Source organism: Homalodisca vitripennis, chromosome 1 (genome assembly GCF_021130785.1).
Source record: "Homalodisca vitripennis isolate AUS2020 chromosome 1, UT_GWSS_2.1, whole genome shotgun sequence".
Taxonomy (NCBI): domain Eukaryota; kingdom Metazoa; phylum Arthropoda; class Insecta; order Hemiptera; family Cicadellidae; genus Homalodisca; species Homalodisca vitripennis.
The window spans coordinates 187330554-187358319 of NC_060207.1; the positions used below are offsets into that span (position 1 = coordinate 187330554).

The 27766-nt window shown below is 31.8% G+C and overlaps 1 protein-coding gene across 4 annotated transcripts in view; it reads left to right on the forward strand.

Annotated features, from left to right (window-relative positions):
• LOC124352914 (FERM domain-containing protein 8) overlaps positions 1 to 27722 on the forward strand; it is a 38100-nt gene extending 10378 nt beyond the window's left edge. For 2 of the 4 annotated variants that reach the window (XM_046802640.1, XM_046802641.1), the window contains exons 3-12: positions 1646 to 1860; positions 3054 to 3227; positions 4313 to 4478; positions 10282 to 10443; positions 10524 to 10712; positions 11375 to 11504; positions 12595 to 12753; positions 16147 to 16273; positions 17157 to 17264; positions 24250 to 27722. In XM_046802640.1, the coding sequence (XP_046658596.1) occupies positions 1646 to 1860; positions 3054 to 3227; positions 4313 to 4478; positions 10282 to 10443; positions 10524 to 10712; positions 11375 to 11504; positions 12595 to 12753; positions 16147 to 16273; positions 17157 to 17264; positions 24250 to 24293 (1474 nt within the window). In that variant the 3' untranslated portion in view covers positions 24294 to 27722. Of the gene's footprint in view, positions 1 to 1645; positions 1861 to 3053; positions 3228 to 4312; positions 4479 to 10281; positions 10444 to 10523; positions 10713 to 11374; positions 11505 to 12594; positions 12754 to 16146; positions 16274 to 17156; positions 17265 to 18890; positions 18956 to 20117; positions 20288 to 24249 lie in introns of all 4 variants that reach the window. The other 2 variants (XR_006921550.1, XR_006921549.1) reach the window with 2 other exon arrangements.
• Positions 27723 to 27766: the final 44 nt, after the last annotated feature.

The following is a 27766-nucleotide window of genomic DNA, read 5'->3' on the forward strand; positions in this document are numbered from 1 at the left end:
AGGAAACACCATGTATCACACATGCACGCATTACACACCCGTACACACGCTTAAACGCACGCATCATCACCTTAAGTAAGCACATAGGCAAGAAAATAAATCTTTACATAACCTAAAAAACTAAAATAAACATGCTACGTAAAATTTACGTATCGGTAGGAACAAAGGTACATCAAAACACGGTAAGTGTTCTAGGGTTAATTATTATTTTTTTATTGTTAGCATTTGACTATTGCATTTTTATTGGTGGTTTGTAAAATTTGATCCTGCTCTTAAATAAATACCTCAGACTATCGTGTACCCCATTGGGCACACAATTGTTTAATTTTTAAGTTAAATTAATTTTTTTTTTAATATTCCTTGGGGTACATGGTAAAAAATTAAAAAAAAAAAACATAATGAAATAATCGCTTTTGTACAAAATTGTGAAGCCTACACATCTTTATCGTTATACTCAGACGTTTGCTGTAAAAAACCGATTACAATTTTTTGCCATTATTGAAAAATTTAACAGTAAATAAAAAAGTCTGAAAAAACACTGACGTGAACATGTTAAAAAGTTTTTTGTAAGAAACAGGACAAGTAGAAGTTACGACAAAATTGTATAATAATGATTAGTAATTATTTTTCTGTATATGAGATAATTTACCTGTTACAAAATAACCAAATTCTTCATTTCATGTTGAAATATATTTTAACAAAAACAAAATGGATCAAATCAGACAAAACTGGCCTACCAGCACAAGATAAATAGATAGTCAGTTCTATACGTAATCATTTATTCTTTGTGACAAGATATAATACAACTATAATTCAAAGAACATGTGCATCTGCAAAACTCTGGGATCGTGAAGATAAATAGAAAATAACAACACTACTGTTTCCTTGCATCAACAGAGCCAAAGAGTGTCTGCTAATCATTGATAATCATAATTAAATAGTTTTCATAGATCAATTAATAATACATAAACTAAAATTGAGTAATATGAAGATTAAAGGATAACCAACCAAGAAATACGGCACTAAAAGACTGAAATAGGGCTCTAATTTTCTGCAAAGTGTGAATTATTGTTTTTAAATATCAAAGTTACTCTGGCTACCTTGAGACAGACATTCAAGGAAGATGCCATTAGTCAGGGAACTATTCACCAGAGAGCAAAGTGGTTTTGACAAGATGTGGATGTGCTCCTTCAATATCCTTGGAGGTATTCAATCCAGGCCAGGTGATTTATTCGATTTAAATTTACTTACAACTTCAATTATCTCTTTTTCATAAACTGCATAAAGATATATTGAACCATTTACAAATTAATTTTGCAAAAATCTTATTGGACATAATGCCTTGAATTCAGCAAGTCAAGCTGGTTAGAGATAATATGAGGTACACTTGTGAGGTTGCTGTTAAATGCTATTGCGACATCCATTGAAGTTGTAATATCTTGTCCATTTACAATTAGATTAATATTTTTTGAAATTAAAAATGATTTTATTTCTGAATTAATTATATACCATTATTATATTCTAAAGTTCTTAAATTAAATGTTAATTTATAGATTATAAAGAAATGTTTATATTTTACAGTGTTTTGAATATTTAACTGATTCCTTCTACGTTTGTATTGCTTATGACAATTGCTATATTTCAGTGATTTCAAAACAATAGAAGGAGACTTCAACAGACCGGATGTTGTAAAAGCTGGATCAGCCAGTGAGAATAACGATAATCTTCCTTCAGAAGTATACAAGCCATTAACAGATGCCAGTGGCAAGTTCAGTAAAGAATATGAGGATAACGCAATCAATGCTCAGTGGGAGAAAGAGAAAAACCAGCAAGAGTCTCACTCTGAACCTCCAGTACAGTGTAAGTATCATAATTGTAGTGTGAATTGTTAAAAAATCCAAACATGATATTTTCTTAATAATACAAATTGACTGAGTTAAGGAAAAATCTTAACCATAGAACAGTTTGGCATCTTAACTTTAAAATAGATGATCTATTTGGTTCTATAATACAAAGAAATAACATTACGCTCTAATATTGTGAATAAATTTATCATAAAACCAACATTTTCTCCTTTAAATAATATGAATAACGTTGTGGTCAAGAGGTTTATAACTACTTTATTACGTAGCAATCATCAATTTTATTTAATACAGAAAATAATTAGTTGATGTTTTTCAATAATTTAAAATGATATGTTAGGAAAATAGAATAGAATAAGTTTAATTTGCATATTTGCAAAAATATATGAGGGTCATTATAATGCTTTTGAGATATTGATAGACAGTGCATTCTTCAATAATCTTATCATTGTTATCTGATTGTCTCAGTGCCAATCAGTTCCTGGCAGCAACTTGGGTTCATAAGTGTACTTGTATGGTCTGTTCAGAAAGTTCAATATAGTGAAGTCATAGAGTTTATCAAGAGAGCATTTTCAGGCTATGATTATAAAGTTGGTTTGTATGAAGAGAGGAGTGCGTCGAACATATCAAAATTACCTTTGCTTATGAAGAACCATTTCATGCTATTGCTGGGGCCTTTATACACTTCTAGACGAGAAATGTTCAGGAAGGCCACATTCCGCTGTCTCTCAATAAACCGTAAATCCGGCGAGCACTATATCCAAGATGACAGACATTGCACTTGGAATTGGATCCGCAGCAGTGCGAATAATCTTGCATAACGTTTTAAACTATTTCTCAATTGATAACCCCCATTTAACAAATGAGTAAAAAGCTCAGTGTATAATAATCAGCCAGCAGACCCTGCTACTGCTTAATAATGGTTGTCATTGGATTATTTCTAAAATTGTCTTACACAATTCATAGTTTTAACCCTTTAACCACTGCGTTCCTGGATTCGTGGAGTCACCTGAGTGCCAGGCTTAGTTTTATACTAAACCCCCCCCCCCCCCCCAGTGCCGAGTATTTTCTCATTTTTAGGATTTTTTGACATAACACATTAAACACATTATTTAAGTTACCTAAATCCCAAAATAAGATTTTAATTATATGTATCTGTGTAACGTGTGTCTTGGCATGTTTTTGTGACAGCGCTCAAGGTGTGTATCTACCTGATGTCTGATGTGGCCCTACACATGGAACTGGAAGATGGAGTGAACACAAGTGTCAAGGAGTTGGTGCAGGCCATTGTCACGGAGGAACAGCTGGGTCTGCCCCGCTCGGCCGCCAACATCTTCACACTCTGGATGTGCTCTGGACTACTTGGTACAATAATTATTCTATCTAGTTGATGATAATAATAATAACCATTCATCCAACATGCTTTTCACATTACTTAATTTAATTATACAAACTTTTAGTTCACGAAAAATATTTAAAATACTACTTCTATTAAAATGATTACATGTTTCTAAAGTTTTACCATGAGGATTACTTTTTAAAAGTTCCTATTTCCTTTCCAGGCTTGACACTCCTTGTTAGACATTCTCGTAATCTTTGGTCCCACTGTTGCACCTGTGTAATAGAAAGTCTTCAACAATCGTGGTTATGTTTACTTTTTCTAAAGAAAGAAAAATGTTATTACACATTGCATTTGTCTTTTTCGTAACTGGGGTACATTTTACATGGTCTTGTGTAAAGTCCTCATGAGAAAAGCTTAGCAGTTCATTTCTTGTATTTTTGAAAAAATCACACATTTCAATGTCATTATCACTTTACATTTTAGCCAAAAACTATTTCACCAGTTTTGAAACTATTATTAACATTTGTTCTGATAATGTCACACTTTTTTTAAATAACTTGAAGAGACTAAGGCCCAATACACATACAGTCACTTGAGTTATATTGTCATGTGACTTGAACAAGTCATATGGCTGTGCAATAAGTTGAAAAGCATTGTTTTATATCTTGGTGCACACACGAGTGTGACAGCAGTCGCAGAGGTATGTGTCCAAGTCGTGTGGTTGTCGCATCCCTCTCTGCCGTATCACATTGGCTGATAAACTGGGGACAAAATATTGTTTGTGTTCCTTCTTATTTTTGAATTCTTATTTTTTGAGACTTAATTTATAGGATGCTAAAACTTACTATTATCCCGCTAAATAAAAAATCTTTTATTATCCTTTTCTGAATTCACTAAATTCCTATAACCTTTCTCAATCCCTCTCTCCAATAAAGTTTGTCTAGCACAGACAATGATGTGATTAAATGTATTGTGGCTAATTTTATCTGAGGAACATTATTAAAATCATATAATGTGTAGTAAATGTACATTATCACATTATTTTAAGTCAAATCTTTAAATATGATACACTGTAATTATCACCAACTGATCTGATTTATTATTGCAGAACTTCGCTTGAAGCCACACCACCAACCTTTCACTGTGAGAGCGAAGTGGCCAGATTTGCTGGCCAAGTACGCTCATGCCACTGAGTCACGACAAGGTAGAGATGAGCCGGTCTTATCTTTCCAGAGAAATGTGTTCGTGCCAAGATTTGTGGACGAGAGGGTCAAGTAAGTTGTATTCTTAAGAACCATTCTCTTATCCTTCTTAAAAGATACAATCCAAAGTGAGCCTTTTTAATTTTAAGTTATAACAATCTACTTTGCTAAATAGAAATACATCTTCTCTAACCATTTCTTATTACTCCATTTGTTAGTAAACCATGATTGTATAAAGGAAAATAGCTTATAGTTACAATTTCAAAAGTAAAATTGTCTTTTCGTGTGATATGTTGTACTAAAACACCTATAAGTGTATTGTTTAATCCTAGAACTAGCAGTTTAAGTAATGAAAACTAACACATCTTGCCATATTATACATGATTTGATTCAGAATCAATGTAAAATATAGAATATTTCCACAAAATAACATTTTATACATCTTATCAATCATGAAAGTCGTTACTCTTGTGAAACAATGTTACAGTTGTTCAATAATAGTTTCGTAATAATCAATAATAAATTGTTGTAACTTTTCTTGTACATTCTTTTGAATTTGCAACTATTTTTTAAGGGTGTCCTGAAGAAAACGAATGTAAAAATTGGGAAAATGTAAACTTTTTATAAATACATTATAAGTACTGTATAGTATTAAAAAAAGCTATGTATATAAAATTGATTTATTCTATTATTCACAAAAAATTGTTCTACAATATAACACTATATTATAATAAATGACAATATTAATAATAGGTACAAAAGTTTAAAAAAACATTTTACTTTGTCTTCTTTTTTTAATTTTCTTTGATCACCATTAGTTTACTATAAGAAAAAAAAATGTACCACTGGAAACATGTTTTCAGTTTCTTACTTTATTTTCTATAAGAGTATAAAATTTGATGTTGATTGATTGGAAAATAAGGATAAAACACAATCAAAATAAGAACAGCTGGAGTAACATAACATTTGTTACACAATAAAAATATATATGTAGATGACATATAACCAATATTACTGCATAAATGTTTATAGAAAGGTCATAAATCATATGTTAGTATAAAGAATTGTGATTTACAATATTTTCCTACTCATAAACGTTAAAATAAAACTGCCTATAGATAGCTCGATCCTCTTTTGCGGCAAGACTATTGCGGGTTAAAATAACCTATTAACCTTAACCCTCCGGCTGGCAACGTCGTAAATTACGACTCATTTTTTCCCGCCGTGAACTGGCAGAGTCGTAATATACGACTCATTAAACATCGTCTACTAATTACGTCATAGTTCCGATAATTTACCGCTCGAATCGCATAAAAGTTATATCACTTTAATCACAAGATCCCAAACCTTCTAATAATGTATTCACATTTATATATATATATATATAGATATATATATATATATATATATATATATATATGAATATTTGTTTTTTTTCAAGAATCAAGAATCATTTTATTGTCGTCCCACATTACAATGCCATGACAAAGTCAAAGAAATACTAGGTTTAGCACTTATGGTCATAAGTACATGACAGAAAACATAAAAAAACTAAATTAAAATACGATGTCAATACTGCCTGATAACATCTCATCAACAGAATAAAAAGCTTTTTTCTTAAGCCATCTTAAAACAACATTTTTTAAAAACTTTACACGTAATATCTCTACAGCCTAATGGTAACTTATTGAAGAGCTTTTTCCCAATATACAAATACATTTGCTGGGTTTTGGTGAGTCTAACATATCTTAAATCTAGAAGATCTTGGTACCCAGTTGTATTATAATTATGAGCGACACTTCTCAGGTTAAAAGCATCTAGATTTTCCTTTACATATACCAAACATTGAAAGATAAAAAATACACGGCAAAGTAAGTATACCGTGTTCTACAAAAATAGGCCTACAAGAATCACTAGTACTGACATCAAAAACTGTGCGTAAGGCCTTCTTTTGACATAAAAAAACCTCCTTGGCACCACTTGAATTGCCCCAAAGTAGGGCACCATACAAAAGGTGGGAATGAAACAGCGCAAAATATGCCTTAGTAACTATGGTAGAGCTAGTACAAATTTTAAGTCTTTTCAGTAAAAAAATTACTCGAGACAGGCGAGAACAAAGAGCATCAGTATGACTTCTCCAAGTAACCCTAGAATCTAAATTAATTCCCCAGTAACTTTATTAATTTATTGTCAGAGTATTTCCTTAAACTAAAAACAATATGCTCCGTCTTATCCTCGTTAACATATAGGCAGTTGGCATCAAACCAGAGGTAAGACATTTCCCTCATATAATTTATTACTACAGAATTAATGTCAGATAGCTTATTAGAACACATTAGTGTGGTGTCGTCAACATAAAGAACACTCTTATTAGGTACAAAATTGGGAAGGTCGTTGATAAAAACTATAAACAGAAAGGGACCCAGGACAGAACCCTGGGGAACCCCACTTTCAACCCTTCTAAGATCAGATCTTTGATCACCAACTTTGACCAACTGGGATCTATCTAAAAGATATGAGGACAACAGTGACAACTCGTTGCCTCCAAAACCATAGTAGCTCAATTTCTCAAGCAATACCTGATGGGCACAGTATCAAAAGCTTTGCTTAGATCTAGTAATAAAGTGCTGGCTTCCTCACTATTTTCAAAGCTATTCAAGATAAAGGATACAACACTTTCAACAGCCTTAACAGTAGACAGATTTTCCTCTAAAACCAAATTGGGCAGATGAGAGCAGATGATTCTGCTCAAAATAAACATTCCATCTGAGACTTAATGATACTTTTCGACCACTTTAGATACAACAGGAACCAGCGCTATAGGTCGATAATTGCTAATATTAAATCTATCCCCTTTTTTATATACAGCACAGTTAGAGTAAGTTTTCAAACAATGTGGGAAAACACCAACTGCGAGTATCTAATTAATAAGAAAAGTGAGGGGATACAAGATTACATCTATTATTTTTCTTCAACACAAAGTTTGGAAAGACCAAAAATATCTTCAGATTTTGAATTACTGAGCCCAGTAACAGTTTTAAAAACATCATCAGAATTCACAAAAATTCCATTTAAATGGCAATAATAGAGGATTCTTTATAACACTAGACTCTAAGATATCGATGGCACCAGCTAAATTCAAGTTAACGGCATTATTACCTTTACATTATTAGAAATATTTATAAAAAAATCATTAAAATCACTAGCAGATATAGGAAGCTCTGTCTGTAAGTTTTTCTTAGGTGTACGCCCTGTTTCCAGATTAATGACATTCCAGCAGCTTTTACAGAGGTTACGTGATTCCATGATATAAGCATTGTTGGCATTTTTCTTAGTTAGATCTATTTGTTCCCTATAGAACTTCTTAACCCTTCAGTGGATTTCACATAAGGCAGGATTGCTCTTACATCTACTATGACTAATATCTAAAAATAGCCTAATCTGCTTTAAAAAACAGGAGTATACCAGTTTTTAAGTTTGCGATTATTATTTTACAGTATTTTTGGCCACTTTAGTTTTAGTAGGACAACAATCATTAAAATTATGTTGAAGGACTTGCATGAAACAATCAAAAGCCACTTCAAGGTCATCTGAAACTATCACTTTCAGACCAGTCAATGTTACCCAATCTGTACTTAAATCTATTAATACTAACATCATTTAAAACTCTAAAACTATACACATTTTTTTTCACACTTATCAGCTGGTAAAGCGGTACACCGGTGACAAATAAGATAAATCAATATTCAACAACAAACCAAGGTGATCAGAGATGTGAGGTTGAACAGTTTTACATGTATATGAAGAAGTGTGGAGATTGGAAATGAAATTATCCAGACAAGACTCCAGCCTGGTGGGAGACAGATTCAGACAAAAACAATCATAAGATTTTTAGTGCATTAAGAAACTTAACTGTATTTAAGGTACTCCTATTGGGGTCAATATTTATGTCCCCCAGCGATAACGACCTTATATTTAAAGAACTTAGGACTATTGCAGACAAATTCAAGAAGTTGAGACAATCTATCAGTAAAAATAACAATACAAGAGTCAGGTGTGCGATAAACAGATAAAAATCAACAAATTAATAACACTAAAAGAGATCATAACCGCTTCAAATTGTTTCTCTTCACAGAACGAATCAATATTTACAACAGAAAAAGAATATTTAAATGAACTTCTTACAAAAATTGCAGCTCCGCCATAAGGAGTAGATCGACAGAAGCTAGCCGCAAGTAGATAGTCCATAGGTGTATAAAGTTGTATTTCGTCTTCTATGCACCAGTGTTCATTTGATACAAAGAACGTCACAAAGTATGCGACTGTTAAAAACTTCAAGTAAATTCACCTTGTTCTTTATACATTGCATGTTAATATGCGCAAGCACAGTCTCAGAACGTGATTCAACCACCTGAGTAGCGGTACTCAGGCTAGGCCTATGACAATTAACAGGCCAACCGAGGATTGGGCGACTATAACCCCGGGTTCGTTAACTGTCCTGATTCTAAAAAAGAGGGTTTTCCACTAAAGAACTTTTACAAGAAAATCTAAACTTACTTACATACGTCCCTGTAGGCCAGAAGTCCGGATCATACATTTTATCCCAAAGGGATAGGGGCACTCCAACTTTAAAAGAACTGTACCCAGGATAACTATTCTTCATTTAATAACCTCATAGTTACAAACAGGATAGTCATTCAAATACTGTCTCAAAGCATCACATTCCACGTCTTCAGCAAATCTAGATACAAACATATGAATTTTACGTTTTTCTACAACTTTCAATTTATCATTAGACACCACAGCACACTGGCCGCTAAAAGCTTCCGACTACTTCCGCTTGACGCGACTCGGCAACTGTTAGTGCTTGTATATCGTCTTGTTTTTTTCAATTGTAATTTTATTTGTAAATAAAAGTGTTTATAACTATGTATTTTCTTTTTGTGCATAAGTAAGTGAACATTATGCATATTTTAGATTTTTAAAATAAAATTAATTTTGAGTTTTTTTTTAATGGCCTAATACAAAAAAAGTGTTTTTTTGAAAAAAAATTTTGAGTTCTGACCATCAAACATCCACCATTATTCAGGTAAGTCAAATTATAATTATGTTTATATTGTACAAAATATTCTGCAGAGTAATTTGATGTATAACAATTTTGTGTTTTTCTCCAATAATTAATTGTACAGGATAAAAAATTAAAAACTCTGCACGAAGCTTCAAAACAGGTGCCAGTCAAGGCTCAAATGCGCGCCAGCCGGAGGGTTAAAAATGTTGAGTCTACAATAGACCTACATATTATAAATAATAGCGTACAGATATGTTCCCATGAATTAAAAATCATATTTTCTGGAAGCCCATTTGATAATATATTTTAAAAATTAGGAAATAATATAAAAGCACTATCATAACTTCTGCAAATCAATTTAAAATGGCATGTAAATCTTGGCTTAAATGTTATGTCATTAGGAGATTTTCAATGGCTGTTATTGGAAGCATTCAAATAACTGTTAATTTTATTCTATTGTGACATTGCTAAATCTACAGCCAATGGTAATAAGTTAATTATGTTTATCATTGATTATCATTTCAATAACATTAAAATAACAATAAAAATGTCGTGTTAATTGTTGGAAACTTGACTAGAAACAGGGTGCAAGTAAACTGGTAAGGTTTATGCCTAATTATTGTAAAAATTAAATTAGTAACAGATCTGGTTAAATCCCATACTTGGATTCATAAATAGAATCTTTTTGATGGCACAATAAATGGAAAAATTAATTTGTGTTCCTTAAAAGTGTTAGTATTTTTTGTTAGTAAATTAATATTGTTATTCATTGTAAAATTTAATATGTATTCTGTATACTTTTAACAGAGAAGCAAGAGTGCTAGATCTGCTTTATTGCGAGGCAAGGTACAACATCCTGGAGGGTAGATATCCTTGTGAGGTTGGACACTTCATCATGTTGGGCGGTATCCAAGCCAGGCTGGAACTGGGACCTTACAACCCCCACTTACATACCATACACTTCTTCAGGTGGGCTTTGTCCTCATCTCCTCCTGTGTTGAGTAACAAATCTTGTGGATTGATTTATGACTTTATGAAATGCCCAACAGAGAGCAGCACAGCAGGTTTCTGCCTGTCCACATGCGGCGGGGAGCTTGGCGCTCCTGGCTAGGACTCAGTGGCAAGAACTCGCCTGAAGTGCGCCTTCTCGAGCACTACAAGCGCATTCCTCCTGCTACCCCTGATCGGAAACTACAACGCAAGTACCTCGAATTCTGCTGGGCCTTGCCTTACTATGGGTTGGTATTTCACTTCAAATGTCTTTCAAACTAACATTTACTTTATTTACTCAACATTAATAACTTTATATTGTAAAGTTCAATTATTAGTGTTGAGAGCTTGGTAGATTTAGAGAGATTTCAGATGCACTAAATGGAAGGAAGGTGGAATTAAGCTAAACTTATAATTTATATTAAATCACCCTTCCCACCATACCTACGTTATGTGTAGAAAACTCAGTTACCCTACTGTGCTTTAGGATCGTGTCTACAACATCGTGGTGGACTCAATTGTGCACCTGATGAGACAACGTAAACACCTCTTCATCTGGAGTACACAGGATGTAGTCAAAGTGTCTCTAATGTTGAAATGATTCAAGGCGTTCATTTTGAGTGTCTTCATTACCAACCTATTTTTGGATTTCTTCAGTCGGACGTTGACTCCAGATTTCAGGCGTCAAGTCTGTGACAGTGTCAGAATTCAGATGCTACACTAAGCGGAAGTAGGAATTGAGCTAAACTCAACATTTGCATAAGTAGATTTGGTGTGAAATAATCACATATTACCTGTGCTGTTTTACTATTTCTTTATTCTTTAAAAATAATGTGAAGTTTTTGGTTATAACAGATCATATCTCCTGTTTTAGCACACTAATACAATAGGCCTAACTATTCTTTATCAGGTGTGCATTTTTCCAAGGACAAGTAGAACAGCCAGTTCGAGGTCTGACCTCTCTCATCACCCACCAGGATATCCCGGTACTAGTTGGTATCAACCCTCAAGGCGTCTATGTCATTGACAACATCCAATGTGTAAGTCTTTAGAAGAAAAAAATTAGGTTTTAGCCAATTTGTAATGAGTAGTCATATACCTTAGACCAATACATTCTTTAAAACTCGTGTTAATGGTTATCCCATCAATCATGGCTAAAATGAGGGTTAATGTTCAATGTAGGTTCATAACAACATCAGTATCAGTATGATTGTATTGTATTATATATTAACATTAATGTTCAAAATGTTGATAATGTAATAATGTATTTTTATTTTTATGTTAATTTTATTTTATTCTATTTGTATAATTATATGTGGGAAATTGAAAATACATGTGAATATATGCATAGATTTTTTATAATGTTTTCACATTGGTTTTGTTTGATTCTCTTTGCTTAAACATTTATAAGGCAAACTGTAGTGTATACATTTTTACTGTACTAAGTAAATGTGTTAATTAGACGTGATGTGACATGTAGCCTTAATACTACTCAATTGTACAAAACATGTGAAAATTACGAATAAATATAATTTGAATTTGATGACTGGCACTTGAATTCAGTGGAAATGGGAAAATAAAATGGGGAAATTTGATAAAGCAGCAACCTTGCTTCATTAATAGTCAAGACTTCATTGTCAAATAAAAGTGAAGGAGAGATAAGGTGGAGAATCTGGAGATTTTTGAGTTTTCACTATTAAATAGAATCCATTAGATATAAGTAAATACATGTTCTATCTCAAATCTCAAGTAAAATAAACAAATAATTTCAATGAAATTCTGACAATAATTGTCATAGACATTATTTTATATTGTAAGTGGCTCCTAACAAGAAGTGTTCAAAAATGCTTGCACAAAAATATATAATATGACTGTATACTGACTGCACTTTACTAACAAGAAATTCCTTGATAGAATTACTCCTCAAGTCCATCGTGCTTGTGTTACATTTACTTTCAGTCCATGTAATCCAGAAATTTTTGAGTGCACAACATTTTTGTAAGTAGTAGTCAAAATTGTAGTCAAGTTACCATAATTCATCGTAAAAATATCATAGTACATTATTTTTATAACTGCTCATTTAAAACATTTAAAGTTAATGAGTTATTAGTTATTGTAATTTTTCTGTAGACATTGCTGTTGGGTCTCAAGTTTGAAGAAATGTCTTGGGACTTCGCCAAACCTTCACAGGAAGATAATCCAGACTGCTTGCCATGTATATTTATTCAGTTCAGAGTCGTTGAAAATGGAATGAGAGTTTCCAAGATTTTACAAGTGTTTTCAAAACAGGTAAGTAAACCTGAACAGTTTAAATATCACAACTTGCTTCACTGCACATACTTTATTTCTTATGACGTATGGCATGTGGTTGCCTTAAAAACTATTATGAAAAAAGAAACTCCATTATTTGTTGGATCACAAACCATGCAGATTTATAAAAAAACAAAATAGTCTGTGTAATATGTCTTACAGAAAGCTGTTATAGTTACTTAAATTGTCAAATAAACATGAGGGAGATTCATTATATATATATATATATAACAATATATACCTATGTGGAATATAACAATAACAGAGATGAACAACTCAGTAAAAAAATGTATATGCTGCAACATCCAACAAGAACAAAAAATAACTAACAGTGTAAGAAGCATAACACATAATAAAACTAAAAAAACTAACTATTAGTAGTGCAAATGATGCCAGTACTGAATAAGATGAAACATTTATTTATACTGGGTGAAATAAAGTACTTTCAGGCATTGTTATTTGTTCAAGCAGTGGCTCACTGAAGGGAAAATTCCTTTTCCTGCAGTACTACCAAACCCTTAGCTGCTTTTTCCATTATTACTTTCAAAACTACAGGTTGTGTTTGATATATGACCATATGGTTATTCGTCAGATTTTGAAATCTGATCTATAGAACACCATGCCAACACTGAATTCAATTTTTTTCTTTAGTATCCATCATCTGAGATCTTTAAAATATTGGAAAGGCCATACATAGTGGATGGATGATGTAAACAGCGGTGCACTCATTTCCATGACAGAAGTACAAATATTGAGGATTATCTAGAAACGAATGCCCCTCCACTTCTACAGGAGATAACAATGTTGATTGTGTTCAATACATCATGTGCACAGACAGTCAAAACTATGGCATGCTCATCTCAGATTCTTCCATCAATTATAAACTATGAATTTTACATGGAATTTTACACGTACTTTTTCATAATGATTTGAACATTCATGATATGTTTACATGTCATGGTTTTGATTGTGCTATTCCTTGAATGAAAGAAGCAAGAGTAAATATATTCCGGGACATTATTAAAATGGCTGATGAAGCAGACAGCATCTTGAAGAAAAGTATGACGAATAGTGAGACATGATGCCTGCTTTATGATCTTCACAAAGGATGGTCACTCACTCCAAAACTTGATGTATAAACATACCTCTTTATCAGGACCCCATAATTACATTAATCTTGTCCTCTGACACCTGAAATTATCCATATCCAGCCGCATTTCCAGGAAATTCCTACATTTAAAAGTTCAGTAATATAAACATTTATTTTAGTCAGTACCTAGTGCTGACCTTAAATTAATGTTGTGTGTGTCAAACTACGCGGGTCATTAATGTTTTTTCCCTCTGTCTTGCTCAACTCCACCTATTGTGCTGTCTTTATTGCCTTCTTTAGTAATTTGTCATTAATGCAGTGGTGGAAGGAATTATTTTAGTTCTTTTGTAATTTTTCAGATGTTTTAACTGTTTTAAAGTTGATTTTTGGTATTCAAGAATCAAGATCTTTATTAGTCTTTAAACACAGTACACATATGCAATTGACTTCGTCAAAATACTTATCAGTAATAATTACAGTTATTTTATACAACCACTCTAAAGTTTAAAATATTAAAAAAATAAAAGATTTAACAAGGATAATAAATTAATAAATAATTAACAATAAGAACATTACAAATAACAACAAATAACAATAACAAGAGAATAAAAAAAACGAAAGAATGAAACGTGTCTAAAAACTTATATCACAGGCAAAGTATTCATTGACACAATAAAATGCTTTTTCTTTTAACCAGCTATTAATTACAGACTTAAACCTATCAGTACTAACTAACCAAGCTCCTTCTGGCAATTTATTAAAAAGTTTTATTTCCATATAAATATGACTTTTCTTAGTTTTTTCTAGTCTAATTGGTGGTAAGTCAAGCTTATATAAGTTTCTTGTATTATAATCGTGAGTATTTCCTCTGATTTGATATTCATTTAATTTTTTTTAACTTTCATGAGACAATAAAAAATATATATACAAGGCAATGTCATAATGTGAAATTCTTTAAAAATTGGCAAACACGTCTCTCTGTCTGGTACTCCTTTAATTATTCTAAGAGCTTTCTTCTGCCATATAAAAGCTTTATTAGATACTCTACTGTTACCCCCATAAATTGACACCATATATCAAATGTGTGTGAAAAAAAGCATAGTAAAATATAATGAGCATTTCATTACTAACACAGAACTTAAGCTTACGAAGTAAAAATACAACTCTAGCTAACTTTTTACAAACATTTTGTACATGGCAATCCCAATTTAACTTACTATCTAAATAAATACCAAGCAGTTTAACAGTTTTAAAATTTTCAAACATATTATTCATTGTAAAACAAATTTTTTCAGTTTTATTTTCATGTACTACTAAAAAGTTAGCTTGAAACCACTTAGCAGCCATTTTTAACATTGCATCTTGTTCTAATAAAAGATTTTCAATAACATAATTACTATGTACAAGTGTGGTGTCGTCAGCATAAAGGACAGATTTACATGGAACATTACAGGAAAAGTCATTGACAGCTATAGTAAAAAGAAATGGGCCAAGTACTGAGCCTTGAGGCACTCCATTTTTAATTTCATTAAAGTTAGACTTATCATCACCTTGAACAACCATCTGTTTCCTACAGCTTAGATATGATGATAAAAGATTCAGTTCAATTCCTGTAATACCATAATGAGTCAGTTTATCCAAGATCAAAGTATGTAAAATACAATCGAAAGCCGTGGACAAATCAATTAAAGTTGCAAATCTTGAAAATTGTGTTTTAATTTGTTAAACTTAGTTGAAAACTGAAAAAAAATTGTGGTAAAAAAAGAAAAGTGACATGCAGTAGAGCATTTTAATGTTGGAGTTGTAATTTGATGTAGGAAAAAGTACTACTGTAAATGATAGAAAAATTTATGAAAAATATAGAAGTGGCATTACATGCAACCATTTACTAATGGAATGAAAGGCTATAAAATGATAAAGAAGGATGTACATGACAAGGAGAACGGTGCACTTTGCTGCTTCCAGCCTTCCATGCTCGGGTAACACGCAACATGAAACACAGAGCCATCACACACTTTATTATTAACTGTTTCATACCGTTTTGTCTTGGTTCTAAATTTACTTACTAATATCCAGATTACCAAATTATTATTCATATCTAAGGTTTTAATGTTTTTTAATTCCTAATGAAGAAAATATTTAGCAACATTTTAAAAATCTGTACAGTCCTGCAATTTTAGTTTTAATTTACAATTTAAAAATAAATATTTGTCAGACATAAGAAGAATGTTGACAAAATTGTGACACAAATATTACAGTTTGCCTCCTGTCCATTTGTGTAGGCTGTAATGATGGATGCTCTGATCTCGGGTTTTGTGGAGGACATCAAGAAGAAGACGGCAGCAGCCAAACCAGCCGGAGACGAAACGGACAGGCCTCCAGTGTATGATACTGCCACAGACAGTGATGGTTTGTTTCATCTTCTACTTACATCTCTCTTTGTTGCTCTCTGATTAAAACTTTTTTTTTATTTCTAATTTATACTAATCTGTGTGTTTCAGGTATATAAACAATTTTAAAAATAGTTATCATTAATATTGCAGTGTTTAAAACAATGGTGATCTTAAGAGATATTAAAGACTTAGTAACTATGAAAGATGTGTGAAATTAATTCTAATTTTTGTCACGTTGGGTTTATTTTTAGAAATAATTGAGATGAGCATTTTGCACAAATTCGGGCGGCTGTGATCCGTAAACTTAGAATGTGTTGATAAACAAACATTCTATTGATAATGTTATAGGTTGAGACTGGTTAACAAAATAAGTAGGCTTCTCAGAGCTGTGTTTGTATATATTTTCTTGATCATGGAAAGATGGAAAACTCAACATTGGCACCTGAAATATAATTCACTCGAACCAGAAGTGCTCATACAGGTGCAAAACCTACAAAATTGCTTGTGAAGCCGTGGGGTTACTGCTAGTAAATCATATAACAATTTCGTTATTTCACAACATAAAAATACACAGTGACAGAATAGACAGTAAATCCAGCATAAAAGAATGTAGTGTTCTTTCTCTATACTTAAGCAATTATAGTCAGTTGTGGCACAACAAGACTTTTTAAAATATTTTTCGGTTGTAATATGTTACAAAAAAATAAAACACGTATTTCAAGAGTTAGTATCAGTTGCAGCAGACACTTTTCTTAGCATAGGCTGGTAGAATGCAAGCAAGCTAGTTTTTAACATAGCATTTAATGGTAATAAAATTGATTTTACAGCATATTGATTTAAAATATTTAACAATTTCCATTTGTAAATGTTAAAAATGAGTTAACATGTTGGTATTTCAGATACACAGATGCCTCTAACCATGGTGACTGGAGCTCGCAGAGATGTGCCTCAGACATGCCTGGGCAACAAACTCAGCAAGTTAACTTTGGCCACATTCGATGATGAAGGTACAGATCGGCACACGGTTTATCTTCATGCTATTTAGTATTTGAACAGTTTCACTGAAGTGGCTTTATTGAATCTCATAGTTTACTCCTTTAAATAAATCATAGTCTATGGGAAAGATATTATGTAGATCTATTACTTTTAATTTAATTTTTAATTTTTTTATTTAACCTTTTCCACATAGCAAATTGAACAAAAGTACTCTTTGATATGTAGGAATCACTACAGTTAAAAAGGTGAACTTAATAATGTAAAGATAAAATACTGCCAGAAATAGCTAAGACACTAAATCTAAGTACCGTACATAATATCTTCAATTACCAAACAGTCCTGCATTGTAAAAATTATACAGATTTAGCACTTTAACTATTGTGAAATTAGAAAACAAGTTGTATTATAAATTAATACTTCCACTACTAGTACAAGTAGGTATTTGCAGTAGTAGTAAGTTTAGTTTATAAATTGGCTCACAAACTCTTATACAAGAACAGTTGAAATGAATTTTAAACAAATTCCCACAAGTAATGAGCAATTGAAAAAAATCACTGAAAATACAACTTAGGGCCGGTCTTGATCGTTAAAATAAAACGTGGTTTTTTATATACAGGTGTGGCTAAAATGTCACACATTTATATCAATATACCAAATCTACATCTATATGTGGTTCTGAGTATTAGGCATTGGATAAAATATTCTTAGATAAATTCTATAAGTTTTACAGAACTTGACATTTTTTAAAAAAAATTAATTTACTTATAATTGTTAAGGAACTTTTGTGACTTGTAAAATATTACTTCTTTAAAGACTGCTAGCTTTGATTAGATAACTTGACATTTTTAAAACAAAATAAGAGACCGTGTTTATTCAAAAAACAAAGCAATTAATTTGTAATTAGAACTTTTGGAAAATGATTTACTTTACAAGACCAAAAAACATAAAGTACAATGAAGATGGATAACAAAACAATATAATCTAAAATTAGTAATCTGTTAATAAAATTAATGGCAATTTTGTATACAATTCATTTGTGAAATTAAACAGTATTGTATTAAAGTTAATACATTTCAATACATATTAAAATAAATGTAACTTTCTCATTAAGCAAACCTGTATTAACTTTATCCAAACAATAATTACAATAGATTCTCATTTAATAGAATTTTATAAAACCGAGGTAAGTCTGTTCCACAAATATTCAGTTAAGACTTACATTAATAATATACAACATTGTCCTTTTTGTATTGAAAATATGTTTTAAAACATGGAAGCACTTATGAATCTCTAATACTACACTGGAAATGCATTGAGTTTTATTTTATGCTAAAATTTTACCATGCTGTTGTTTTTATAAATAAAAAAAATATTTTTTTTAGAATCAGTTTTTGGTTAATTGATTTGGTTAACCCAGAAATTTGGTAATAGAATTTTAGTTAACCTTTATAAATTAATATATTAATTTATTTAAATATTCAATAGCGAGATTGCCGATAGCATATTGTGTTTCAAGTAGTTTGCATCAATGTTTTTTTCTTTGTAAATACATTATTGTGTTGATTGCAGATTTTTTTTTGTTTCTTGATAATTGATTGATTGCATGTTTTATCTAGTTGTCTTGTGTTTGTTAACAGAAACGAGGTTGTAGCTGGCTATGGCATGACTCTCACTTTGCACCGTGTTGCTAGTAGTATTCACAGTAAGCTTGTTATTTTACTCTTCTCATCGTAATTTTTCGAAGTTTTAGAGGTTTATATGGGTGAAATGGTTTTGCTATTTGCAATAAGAAAGTCTTTAAATACAAAACAAATACATATTTTAAGTGGTAAAAGATGAAAAATGCTTAATATTTCTCCTAGTAGCAAGCCAAAGTATAGAAACAACGTAACATGAGACAAATTACTTCTAAATGAATGAATGTTGGTGATCTCATTAGATCCTTTATTATCCTGCCTCCAGCCTCAATATTAATTTCAGATTTTGTTGTTGCATGGTGGGTTACATCCCAAACAGCTTTAAGTTTGCAGAATGAACTGATAGCTTGCCATGCATTTAAATAGCTGAATGATCTTACTCCAAACCCTGCAGTAAAGCTTGTAGTAGGTTGTAAAAGCTGGGTAATCACAGTAATGGTCTTCCAGGTGCTTAGTTCTACCTAAAACTTTGATGCTGATTGTTGTCCACGATTTGAAATTTTTGTATTCCCTGTGTAACAATTTAAGGTAAAGGAAAATAATCTTGGAAAGAAATCTGTCAAAACTTTTGTTTATACTATTTAATTAAGAATTCTTGTTCTACAATTTGTCTTCAGAAAAGTTTCTGACTAATCTTACAATAGAATTTTGAGATTAGTTCCAGTTCACCTTAATTTTATTACAGCGTCTGGTATCAAAGACACCTGTAAATAGGTGAAGTGGTAGTTTCATTGAGACAATTCTGATGTCAAAACAATGTAAATGTTTTGTTTTTAGCTTCTTCATCGTTGACTATCTTTGGATCTCTTCAGACAAACACAACTTCAGATTCCAGAAGTCAAGTCTGAGGCAGCGTCAGATACCAAACACTGCAATAAAATGAAGGTGAACTGGAGCTAAACTCAAAATTCAACTTACATTGTTTTTGTGACTAAAAATTTTGTTGACTGCTGAGATCTTTTTGGGTTCTATCTGAATGTTTGAACATACTTACTGAAACAGTGTGGATAACAACAGCTTCATGATCAGAAGACCCAGCTCTGCAGTAAATTATAATTTGGAACAAAGTTGGTCACTACAATATCTATACGGTTAAAAGATTTCATAGTGACTTGGGCGAATAACCATAAGAGACTTTGATATTGATTAGTTCTTGTCTTTCACCAGGTTGTTTTAAGATGTTGATGACCAGCTAAGGACACCTTTACTTCTGGCTTCTAGATATCTTGCTAAGCAGTTCATATAATTTAGAGAAGACTTGTGTAAGGTTGTGTCTGGGAAGTTGTAGACTACTGTGTTCATGCATGGTTCTGTATTGGGAATTTTAATTTCTGCCAGTGAGTATTCAAAAACAGATGTGATGCATGTGACATTACTTTTAGGAACCCTCACAGCCTAAACATCCATCCTGGCCAAAATGCAACTTGTGATAGTATTTTTTTCTTGCAACTTGTAACAAACAAGTTTAAAAATACATATTATAAGTGAGTCGCCAAATGCCAAAACAAGCTAAATCCACTCTGCAAGTTTTTTAGATAAATGCCAAAAACTGATTGCTTTTCTCACATCCATTACATTTTTATGATTTTTGTTTAAAAAAAAGGTTAAAAAATTAGTTATATTGTTTTAAAATTGCTAAAAAATGGTAAATACAAAAGTTATAATTACTGCAGCCGATTAATATATGGCATAGCTTGTTTTGGAACAGTAACTATGATTTAGCTGCTTTTGGAAACTTACTCTCCGCCATTTGCTTTTTAACTTTGGTTCCAAAACCAGTTAAATTGCGTTTACCATTCCAAAATAAGTTAAAAACAGAACCTTATATTAATTAAATCCTTTTTTCTCAAAACATTGTAGCCTATATTGTTAGGTAAAGTTAGGTTAGGATTAATGAACACAATCGTAATCATTTTCAATACAAAACCATGAATTTATTTATCTACAGAGTTTATAAAATAAATGTGTCGTTTTATTAAAAATATTTTCACTCAATCATAGGCTCATCCTCTTCATTATTTCAAAATCATCATCATCATCTTCTTCGCCTTGATTGGTGGTAGGTAGCTGGAATAAGTCCTTGAAAAACTTCAACTTTGGCTCCCGTTGCCAGTCATTTCCATAGTGGAGATTTAGCAAGCATTTCACATCATTGATTTTTACTTGTTTCACTGGGTGTCCTTCTTGTATCACTCTCAAAACTGCATTGTCAACATTTTTCCCCCCTTTTCATTACTGACTTACTCTTCGCCGATTTCAAATACATAGTTTGCTTCTCCTTGTACCAGGATGGAGTTTGAATGACTTTTACTTCTTGAAAAGATAAATTTCTTGGCCTTTTGAAATTGAGAAATGCCATTGTCCTGGTTTTTTTTAGAACAGCAATCGGTTAGAGTTTTCCAATCACTCACAGGGCAATCCGTCCAAGTTTCACAACAGTACAGTGCTTTTCAATTATTTCAGTGTACTCATTGGGATTTGTTGATTACACTCAGATCTTGAAATTTCCTTTCAAGTACTCCAAACACTCTATCAGGGGGAATGAAAGAATGGCCGACTACCGGAAAGAGTAGTACAACTTTAGTAACATGTTTAGGGTGCATCTTTCAGGAGCCAATGAGCAATCATACCGACAACAGTTTGTGTTCTTGTTTTGGCCACCACAGCCGTCAGAGAAAAGTTTGAACTGTGGTGACATTTTCCATGTTAGCGCTTGTTTTAACCTGTGGTAAACAGCAGATTGCAATTTGACTGGACCCTTTTGCATACTGGTTTTTCAGTCCAGAGGTAAGAAAAGGTGTTTTCTGAATTCAAGAGGACTTTAGAATGTCCCTCACAAATCACAAAATTATATAGATATAGCTGGCGCTTATAGTATGCGGCTTGGTCCGGTATTTTAGGAAGGACAAGATTTTTCTGACAATCATAGCTCAGAATAAGCTCTTTATCATTATTTTCTTGCAAAAGTTTGTAGAATTTGTCTGCACGGACTTTGTGGGCTTTTAGGTTTAGCTTTAGTGTTTCACGCTTGCCTGCATCTTTTTCTGTGGCTAGTTCACACTCAAGCCTTGTGCAGGTTGAACACTTATCAGTGTACGGAGCGTCAAAACCAATGTTAAAGTTCTCAAAAAAACCAGCCTGAAAAAGTCATACTCACAACTTTAATTCTTCAGTTGGATGCTGCTCAATATACATTTTCCACATTTTTGTAATGTTAAGCTCACTTGGAAGGTATTGCCTATGCTTGTTTTTCGCTCTGCAATAGTGTTTTTGTACTGGAATAAATGTTTTAATAAAAAGATTTGATGCTGTCTTTCTTTATTATTATATTTATCAACTTGGCGTGCTCCTCCACGAGTCTCCAAAGGTACGACGCCTGTTTCCAGGTACTTTTTTGCAAATCAATTGCACTCGGTTTTTACTCTCTTTGCAAAATTGTAAGTAGTGCTGCCCGACATACTTTAACATTCTCAGTTTTGTTGTTCCTCATTTTAGGTAAGAAAAAGTCAGTACTTACATTTCTTTTTGATTTGATACCTTCTGGAAGACGAGTCCTTTTTGCTGAGGAAACAATGACGTGCTGAAGAATAAAATTCTTCTTTGATTGAAGGTCAGCGTCTTTATAGTATTGCTGATGTTATCTTTCTAACATCCTGCAGGGAAAGTTCTGCGCAGCGGTACTTACTTTTGGCCGAATGTTTACAAACTAGGCATCTGTGGAAATCCCTTCGGGCGGTGTCTAAAACAAAATAGGGATTATTAGTTCTCCTATACCTTTAAAAAAATACTAACCTGTAATAAAAACAAATTATAGATCGCAAACGTTGTCAAAAACTGTTGTAGTTAAGTTAGGGCCTAAGCTGAATTACTTTAGGCTGGTTGAGATTAAGTAGTTTTAGTTGCGGTTATAGGTTAGTTTAGTTGAGGTTAGGTTAGCTTAGTTGAGGTTAGGTTATTTTAAGTTCAAATGAGTGTTAAGATTAGGCTAGTTTAGTTTTCTTTACCAAATGTTGTTAACTAACTTACCTAGCAACTTTTGCAACAGTTTTCTTCCATGCTCTTTCGTTTTTCTTCCTTTTTCTTTGCCAAAGGGCCAGGCATCTCTTCTACCAACTCTACTTGTTCCACATTTTGTGGAGTTTCCACTGTTATGTCCATTATATTGACATTTTCTTGTTGAACAATTACAACTTCAGCATTTATAATATCAATACCAACGCCTTCACTACCTACCTCTAAAATACCTCCTGTATGTTCAGCCTCCATGTTTATGACACACAACAAATCAGGAGCTTTTAAAATAATGTTAAATAATTGAGTGCTATTGCTTCTTATAACACTATTTTAGCCTTTGAAATTTAAAATTAGCCAACAAAAAAAAACAATTTAATTCAGAAGGAAAATGATCAGCAGTTCCCTATAGGAAAAGTCTTTTGGGATTTAACTTATTTTGACACAGAAACATGAAACATTGTAAGTTATTGTAGTTTGATATAGCTGGTTTTGGAACATTGTCATCTGTGCAGATATGACTGTTTTTGGAACCGAATGGCTATAGGATATAACTGATTTTGGAACAACCTTCACTTTTAAATATTAATTTTAAACAGTTTTTTAACTGGTTTTGGAACATTTTGAAGTGACAAATCTGTAGCCTAGGTAATACAGAACTTCAATGTCATCAATATCTCAACTTTTTTAAATTTTGGATTTAGCCTGTTTTGGCATTTGGCGACTCAAGTATATTAAGACATATTTTTCAGGTAAAAGGCTTATATTCTGGAAGTCCAATTTATAATCTATCAAATTAATGTAGAAAGTAAAGGATTTTACTTAGTTCATAAAATAAAAACAGTTCCCTGAACCCTACCAATACTCTTAAATGAGTGTTATTACTTTTTGTTTCATCAGATGGTCTCCGAAGGTTTAACGATGACGGAAATTGGTTTGTGATAAATGTTTGTTAATAACACAGGCTGAAAACAGCATTAGGATTCCAATTTGAGAATAAACCTTTCTAAATTTGGAATCTGATTTTAGTTACAAAAATTCTGGATTTAATCTTGAGTAATTTGAACCTCTAACTTTTAGTATTTGCTTATTGACACATAAGATATAGAACAAACAATATTGCCGAAATATAATGTTCTAGAATTCCATACCAAGTTGTGCATAATAATATAATTATAAATCAGCATAACGCAACCAATAGCAGAGTTATGTTCCAAGTTAAAAATAAATTCGTACTATTTTGGTTATTACTTTTATGAATGTAACTAACTTATACTTATGTTTAAAGGTCGATGCATAGGTCAAATGGGATCATGGGCATTCAGCTACTGAAGACATCAAGTGATTCTAATTGTGGCAGCTTCTCAAAGCTCTGGGCAGCATATTGAAACCAATGAGACTTGATGGTTTTGTAAATGTTTCCATCAGATGTTACAAAAAACTCAGTAATACAAACACATTAAGCTACTAGAAATGTATAGTAAGAATGTTAGCACAGTAAGTTATAATCAAACAATTGATTCAGTTATAATATTCATTTAAATATCACATCCATCTAGTCTTAATTTAGTTACAAGTATTATAGGTTTTTTATTAAGTGAATTGGTAATTTACAACGTTTATGTGATAAGTTAGATCTGTTTTCTTTATTATTTATTTTTAAAATAACTTGCAAAACTCATTTCCAATTAAGTGTATTATGGCCATAAACTCAAATAGTGAAATATGTAGAATTTAGTTAAGTACCAATGAACTAAATATAAATAATTAACTCTTATATGAGTACTGATATAAACAAGTATGTAATTATGTCTTCATTATAAAGCATCCCGATACGGATTCTAAAATTTAGAATCCGTATCGGAATGCTTTAATGCATATATTAATTTTGTATATGTGATAATTTAACATGTTATGTTTGTGATATTTATATATATTTATTTATTTATTTATATTTTTCAATATATTGAAAACACTTCATTTGTACCTTTTATAATTATTGTGATTAAGAAGTGTAATTGTCAAGTTGCTGCCATTATTCAATTATAGGCATACTAAGATAGTCTGTATTTACTTTTGATTATTATGTAAATAATCTTCCTGAGTGCAACTAATATTTTAAATCTTGCTCTTTATATTTAATTATTGTTATATAATCAACCAATTTTCTTAAACGTTAGATTCAAAAGATTTTTCTTCTATTTTTGTCTGCATATCTATTATATGACAAGCTCCAGATCTTTTCAGTTTATTACGCATATGTACAATCCATTTTACAATATGGTATTGTCACATTGGGAGGGGCTTACAAAACGATATTGGAACTATTAAATGTTATACAAAAAGAAATAATCAAAGCAGTGTTTAATAAACAAAGGCATTATTCACCTACTTTGTTATTTAGGGAGACTAATATTTTTTTAAATTAAGCAGTTACTTATTAGGACTGTACTGGTTTACGTCTTCTTTCATAAAGATGTCGTCCTTATCTCCATCGCTCACAATTACCCGACCATGAACGCTGTGAGTGTGGGCTTGCAGTTTACTGTCACGTAAACTTACCAATGTTTACTGTCACGTAAACTTACCAATGTTTACTGTCACGTAAACTTACCCATGTTTACTGTCACGTAAACTTACCAATGTTTACTGTCGCCAACATGCTGTACAGACACGCCCTCTGTGATAAGAGACCTGCAGGACGAGCCTGTTAATGGTTTTCAAGCGGCTGGTCACTGCCTGAATTTGAATGATCTGTCCGGACAATGCTGAATTTCTCCTCACCCCCACTAAACATTACCGCTATTATAGTTAACTACTTCTTATTATAACAAACATATGCAATATCGTATTCCCAAAACTTGTAATTTCTTTTTGGATTTTTTATCATTTTTTGGCATATTTTGTTTTAGGGTTTTGGCACTTAACGCTTTCCAGTTTGCTTCCTGATGGTCATAAATCCAAACATTTATACATTCTGACTCATTCGCATCACTTATGTGACTTCTAATGTACACAATGAACTAAAATAAGGCAATACAGATAATGTATGCCACATTTAGTGCAATTCTGATGGTATGGACAAATCCATATGCCAAGCATTAGGGTTTAATTCTTAGTCGTTACAGGTAAAATCAATGAATAGTCAACCGTTTCAAATTCAAGTGAGGACATACTTGGTTAGAAGGGCTTTTTACAAACTGCAAGAGACTTTTGAGTGGATATGTAAGGTTAGCCGCACAAAAATTAATCATTTTATACATTTTAAACTTAGTTTTTTACTTTTCTATGAATTTTATTTTATTTTAAGTATTTATTTTGTGATTTTAAGCTTACTTTAGGATTTTGATGGACTTGTTCGCATTCAGAATAAATTTTACATATTAATAAATGGCTTATATAAAATCTTCCCAAAAATCAAAATGCTGGATTATGAATTAACTAAGAAAATATTTAAAAAATTATTGACCATTTATAAGTTATCTAAAAAATATCAGTTTTGAATACCATTTTGAATACAGATTTTTTTGTGAAATGTAAAATATTGTACTGGTGTAAATTATTGTGTTGGATGTAATTTCAGATAGAAAAATCCCATGAAACAAACAAATTTAAAAAAATTAGATTGACATCTTAAAAATATAGAATTATCATAAAGTAATAACACGATAGTATTAGTATAATTTGCTAACAAATTTTCAAGCATTGACGTTTGTAGTCCATTTTTCAAATAAAGTAGAAGCGAGGATAACTGAGTTCTGATTATTCCAGATACTGAGTTAAACATGTTTAAAAAATCAAGAACTTTTTAGGATATGTTTAGAAAATTACATTGAGGATTCCAGGTTTGATTTTGATATGTGGGGAGCAAGAGGGGGCTACACTGCAGTGCTGTGTTGTGCCATTTGCATTGTTCTACTGGCCATCTTTAGTTCAAGCAGTAACTTTACGAGGTTAGAATGAGCCTATTGGTTACAACTGAGTAGTAAGTCAAGCTTGCTCATTCCCATGAAAAGAATTTGAAAAGTTGTTTAGTGACAACCAACGAGTATATAGCCAATATGAACCAACAATAACATGAAGAAGATGATACAGACGAAATCCTTTCTAAAATTTCTCATTCTGGTAAGTTGAAAATATTGGAAGCAGTTATAGGTTACATTGAACAGCTAGAACATAGCAGTGCTCATGACAAAATGTTTCTTCAGCATTGGCTCAACATTGAGGCAAAGAAAGCAAGCTTATGAAAAGAATCAGTCAAGGTCCTTTTCTTTGCAAGTAAACCCATTTTTATTAATCATTGTTATATTTTTCTGTAAATAAAATTATTTTATTACAATTTTCCCATTAGCCAATGTTTTGCCGTATCTGAGGTAATCCCAATTGCCATTTAGCTCAGTTAACCGGACTTCTAATGTATTAATATAAAAATCCAAAAACTAAATTAAAATTTTATTTTATACTATTTTCAGCCTTATTTTTCCTTTACATCATCAACTCTTCAGCTGATAAACTGAACGGAGAATTATCATTGTTGCAACAACATTGAATAAGAGTAGAATGGATTCATGTATAGTTTGGTTTATTATCTCAATTAATCAAGCTAATTTTTTTTGTTCGTAAAAATGTGTCATTGTTACGAATTCTAGTTTTAGAAACTTTATTTATCATTCATTATGCTTCGTTATCTATTTGTGTATTATATAACTTTCTATGTTTTGTTTGTTAGTTGTTTTTATATTAAAGAAGGATTTGAAAACAGGAAGTGTAATTTTATTAAAACTACCTTTCATAATTTTATTTGA